This window comes from Hoplias malabaricus, chromosome Y, assembly GCF_029633855.1.
Source record: "Hoplias malabaricus isolate fHopMal1 chromosome Y, fHopMal1.hap1, whole genome shotgun sequence".
Classification (NCBI taxonomy): Eukaryota; Metazoa; Chordata; class Actinopteri; order Characiformes; family Erythrinidae; genus Hoplias; species Hoplias malabaricus.
Window position 1 is genome coordinate 78,143,688 of NC_089820.1, and position 5,660 is coordinate 78,149,347.

Sequence of the window (5,660 nt, forward strand, 5' to 3'; positions counted from 1 at the left end):
AAATGATTAGATTGCCCCCTGACTAATATCAATCACAAACCCCTTATAAAGTAGTGCTAAATTAAACCAGAAATCATCCTTCTGTAATAAACAAAGGTCTCGTTTTCTGTCTGCGTTTAAAGTAAACTAGTGTATGTGTGTCTGTCTTTACAAAACTAAACTTTTAAACACTGGTGAATGTAACAAAAAACTAGGCCTGTTATTTACAAATACAGGTTTAATCAAAGAACAGTCACAAATACAAAAATGTCAGGAAATTAATGAAAGTTAAACAGAAAACTAATTAAAAAGCAATGGGTTTGGGTCAAATCAAGCACCGCCATCTCTCTTCTCATTCCAAAGCCGTACTGGTTCTGATGTTTACTCAAAACCTGGAGCATTGTCCAAAACAAGCCTCATCATTTCCATCTCCAAGGGCATCCATATTTCTGAGAGATAACATAAACACCATGTTGACAAGGTTATACATTTAAAAACAAACTTGAATCAACTGAATGTGGAATTCAAAAAATGTACTGGATAAAGTTACTACAACAAATATTTCTTTAAAATAATAATAATAATAATAATCAGCTTACCACTGTCACTACTGAACGAGTCGGTATGTGATGTATCGACCTGCAGTTTCACTGGGCCTGATGATCTTCACCACCTGATTAAAGAGAGAGTTAAACGAACTAAATTCCAGACATGTTGATATTAGGACAGAAAGTGCCATACTGTAAATATGCTGGACCAGTAGTGTGTTGGATTTTATTTTTAATCAAATACATCAGTAAAAACAAAGACATTTGATTATGCACAATGTACACACACAAGTCTTCAATATACAAGACTTCTTGGGCAAAAGACAGCATTTTGAATCACAAAAAAAACAAGCCCAACACTGTGCATTTTTCTGGTGTTTTACAGCTTTTATTGGAGAAATGCGAATGTGTTGTGCTCAATTTTTTACCTGTCCTCTTTTTATTCCAAAATATCGGGCCACTGGATCTCCAGCCTGAATCCTGGGTAACTGGCTCTCCTTCAGCTTACTGACAACAGTCAAAGAAAACCCCACTCAAAGAAACAATGACAATTCACAGCTCATCAATCTGCCTGTGACACAAATCAATATTTTCCTGACTGAATTAGATTATGCAGATTTTATTTTTCTCTCAATAGCTTACATCCAAAGAACATTCATTTTGCCTCCTTAAAGGCTAAGCACCACTTAATGGACCTCCATGAATATTTTACATTATTGTAGTTACTGACAGATATAAGTATGAATTAAAATGAAAATAGCAGCTTAATTGGCTTTAAAACTGACAATTTTATTAAATTGACGGAAAAACCCGAGCTCGCTACGGAAATTCTTGAACGCAACCGTGACGTCACTGGTGGACAACAGCTGAACAACGCCGCGGTAAAACACCGTTATGACTGACTGTTATGACAGTATCTAGCTAAATAACCAACATTATTCATGACAATAGCCTAGCAATAAGCTAAACTCAAATGTAGAGGTACCGTTATTCTTGTAAATGTGATCGAAGTCGAACTCGAATTCATCCGACTCTATAAACCTCCGTAATGCAGCTACGTAGCCGAGTATAATCTGAGACACCGAGTTTAGCGAGTCAAGCTAACGTTAACTAACACCAACTAAACCAGGCGAAGTGAGTGTCCTTACCCTGTTTACCTCCATGTTACAGAGGCTCTTGAACACCTTTCGTTGGTGTCCTTACATGCCCATATTGTTGGAAAAGCGCCAGTGAGATACAGATAAACGGAGTGAGCGGATGGTCCTTTCCAAAGTGTCCGTTTAAAGGCAACGGTCTTTTAAACCTTACTCCTTGAATTAGTAAGAAATAACATGTTTTCTGACTATCAATAAACACAAGTTAGGAACTCAAATTCCACTGTATTTATTTGTTTGACACTTTCATATCGCTGGTGCTTAGCCTTTAAATTTATGCTGCCTTTTAAAAAACTAGGGATGTTTTTGCAAGTCTTGGCCTTGTTAGTGAAGGATACTATCTCGCTAGCAACTCTGCAACTTCTTCTTTTGTCATAACTATGTGCTCAGGAACCAGCTGAAAATGAAAAAACAAGAATAATTGATATATAAATAGACAAAAAGACTTCAAGCTAGATTCATTGAAAATCGTTTGAATAAAATCTTAACATCTTAATAAACCAACCTCGTGCTCTGTGATGTTGATAAGCAGCTCTTGCTGTAGAAACTGTTCCAGGATGTATTTTGGGGCCATGTCCACCAATGACTGTAAAGAAAATTCTGCTTTCAAACTGGGCCCTGACAGATGTATCACCCATAACTGACAGCTTGATATTATCATAGATAATGACCACTTTCATTGTTGGTCTCACTGCCCACTTAGAGGTGTAGAAACTCATGACGTTTCCTACCTGTTTGGCAGAAGGCGTCATGCCCATTTGGACAACAATAATGGCTCGAGTGATGTTCTCCTCCTGCATGCGCTGGCAATACATCTTGATGGTCTTGATGCCCACTTTCGGCTCCTCTGCATGAACATTAAACACCATGGTTATAGATTACACAGACCTACGATCAGTCTGATGTCACAATAAATTAAATATTAACTCAGGAACACATCACAATGCATGTTACAACTATCCAATACTAATTTAACACACACACAGTGTTTATAAAAGTCCAGCAAGACACAAAGGAACATTAAGTTTTAAAATTTAACACATTTTTTGAACAATATCTGCATACATACAGAATACCAACATGATTTTTTTTTATTCATTCATTATCTGTAACCCTTATCCAATTCAGGGTCGCGGTGGGTCCAAAGCCTACCTGGAATCATTGGGCGCAAGGCGGGAATACACCCTGGAGGGGGCACCAGTCCTTCACAGGGCAACACACACACTCACACATTCACTCATACGGACACTTTTTTGAGTCGCCAATCCACCTGCAACGTGTGTTTTTGAACTGGTCCGGTTTTTGGAAACCGGAGCACCCGGAGGAAACCCACGCGGACACAGGGAGAACACACCAACTCCTCACAGACAGTCACCCGGAGCAGGAATCGAACCCACAACCTCCAGGTCCCTGGAGCTGTGTGACTACCTGCTGCGCCACCGTGCCGCCCCTCAACATGATTTTGACTAACTAAACTAATTTAATTTGACACCTCAGTCACTATGCAGAAATTATGAGGAACAGTTATCCCAGCACTGCACTGGCAGCTCACCGGGGAAGAAGACAAACATCTGGTCGGTGGGGTCGTCGTTGTGAGCAACCAGCACAGTGAGATCAGTCCGCCGCGGGCGACCCTCACTCGGCTTGTCTCCGAACTGACTCTTGAACTCGTCCAGAGTCTGGTCCAGCTCGTCCTGGGTCACCAGGTACCCACGGTCATGACACAGCTGAGAAAAAAACAGCAACGGAGTTAACTTTTTCCAGTTCCACCTTAAAATAGAAATGTTTACCTTCTAATGTTCCTGTTGTGGCAGCCAGGACTAACATGGCTTGTCCACATTAAATGGAGCCGTTAGCGGTTATCTACTGCGCTGACGTTATTTAAAAATACACAGAAATATAGCACTAACGCTGGATAAGCGCTGGTCCACACCGCCCGACAACAACATTTAGGATAGAAAGGATATATCCTGAACTGCTAGAATAGACCATACCGACTACACCATTTAAGGTGGAACGGACAACTGCAACATACACCAGAGCATGTGAGGAAACACAACCTTATTTAACAAAGTGACCAACCTGCATTATCGTCTTCCGAATTTTCCACAAGCGGTAAGTCTCCTCTTCATCGTCCATGATGATTAATGTTAATTATTCTAATATTTTGAAGTTTATTTGACGAACGAAGAGTTCAGTAAACTACACACGCCACAGACCAATACAATCACGTGACCAACATTAGGACCCAAAGGGGTGTCTAGTTATTTGCCAGCGATGGACCATGAAGTAGCTCAATACTACTACTACTACTACTACTACTAATAATAATAATAATAATGTTATTATTATTACTATTATTATAAATGTTGGTAACTATTTTACCATGTCCCGGGTAAGCATAAAATTTCACACACACCCAGTCACTCACACATTCACACCTGCTTCTCCTTGTTTCTCAGGCAAGAGAAATTTAGCAAAGAGCTCTTGCCCACCACAGATAAGCCCAAACTCTGGATAGTGCCGCTGTAGGTGCAGAGCATGAGATCAGAGACGACCAAGATTTCCTCCCACTGAAACTCCCCAGTATTACCCCCAGTAGCTCAGCCTGGGTGGTGCACAGGGGCAATGAAGCTTTGAGAGCTCTAGCTACCCATCTATAGACTTATAAACCTTCATGGAGATGAAAATTGAGAAATGCTCTGTCTTTCCCAGGAACGAGGAGTTGGATGATAGGCCCAATCTCATACCCAGGTGAAGATGTGAAGATGGTGGGCTACGGAGGATTCCACTATCAGTGGCTGGGAGAGACCCAGCTCATCTAAGCCATCAATGTGGAGCTTGAAAAATTCAGGGACCAGAACATGGTGGGAGAACGTTGTGTCCCAGTAGCACTTCAGCTCCTGAGCACACGGCCTGATCATTCACAGCCACTTCCAGAGCAGTAAAGATACTCGGCGCATGTGGCAGGGCATCCAGAGCATCACCAGCTACAAGAATACACCACCTGCTTGTGATGGAGATGCTTCCCTACCAGACGTGCTGAACCATTTCTACGCACGGTTTGAGGCACAGAACAACGTAACGGCTGTCTTTTACTGCAGCCGACGTGAGGAAAACTCTATGCAGAGTCGCCCTGCGGAAAGCTGCTGGACCAGACAACATTCCTGGCAGAGTGCTCAGAGAATGTGCAGACCAGCTTGCTGATGTCTTCACTGATATCTTCAACATCTCTCTTAGCAGCGCTGTTGTTCCAACATGCTTCAAGAACACCACCATCATCCGGGTGCCTAAGAATTCTTCTGTGTCCTGCCTCAATGACTGTGGTGGGTCTCATCAGTAAGAACGACGAGTCAGCATACAGAGAGGAGGCGCAGCGGCTAACTGACTGGCATGAAGTCAACAACCTGTCTCTGAACGAGGTCAAAACCAAAGAGATGGTTGTAGAGTTCAGGAAAACAAGTCTGCTGTGGAGATTGCCAGGAATACCAAATTCCTTGGTGTTCACCTAGCGGATGATCTCACCTGGTCCACTAACACCAGTAACATCAAAAAGAAAGCCCAGCAACGCCTCTACTTTCTGCGAAGGCTGAAGAAGGCTCATCTCTCCCCTCCAATTCTCACCACTTTCTACAGAGGAGTCATCGAGAGCATCATGACCAGCTGCATCACTGTCTGGTTTGGAAACTGCACTGGGGCAGATCGCAAGTCCCTCCAGTGGATCGTGAGGACAGCTGAGAAGATTATCGGTGTGTCTCTTCCCTCCATCACAGACAACTACATCACTCGCTGCACCCACAAAGCACTTAACATTGTGGGAGATCACACACACCCTTCACACACACTCCTCAACCTACTGCCGTCTGGAAAAAGGTATCGAAGCATTCGAGCCCTCACATCCAGACTCCGTAACAGCTTCTTCCCACATGCTATCAGACTCCTGAACACCTAGAGACTGAGACTGGACTGAAGAAGCACA

The 5,660-nt window shown here is 42.6% G+C and overlaps 1 protein-coding gene across 2 annotated transcripts; it reads right to left on the reverse strand.

Moving 5' to 3' along the window:
- Window positions 1–217: 217 nt before the first annotated feature.
- On the reverse strand, window positions 218–3,940 carry LOC136679024 (DNA-directed RNA polymerases I, II, and III subunit RPABC1). Of its 2 annotated transcripts, none has more exons than XM_066657281.1 (8): window positions 3,764–3,940; window positions 3,234–3,408; window positions 2,413–2,528; window positions 2,187–2,267; window positions 2,020–2,078; window positions 956–1,034; window positions 579–652; window positions 218–428 (listed from the first exon to the last, which is right to left on the reverse strand). In XM_066657281.1, exons 1-7 carry the CDS (start codon window positions 3,818–3,820, stop codon window positions 587–589), a joined length of 633 nt encoding a protein of 210 aa, XP_066513378.1. In that variant the 5' UTR covers window positions 3,821–3,940; the 3' UTR covers window positions 218–428; window positions 579–586. The 2 variants fall into 2 exon arrangements, with proteins under 2 accessions (XP_066513378.1, XP_066513379.1); XM_066657282.1 differs by lacking the exon at window positions 3,764–3,940 and adding an exon at window positions 3,592–3,717.
- Window positions 3,941–5,660: the final 1,720 nt, after the last annotated feature.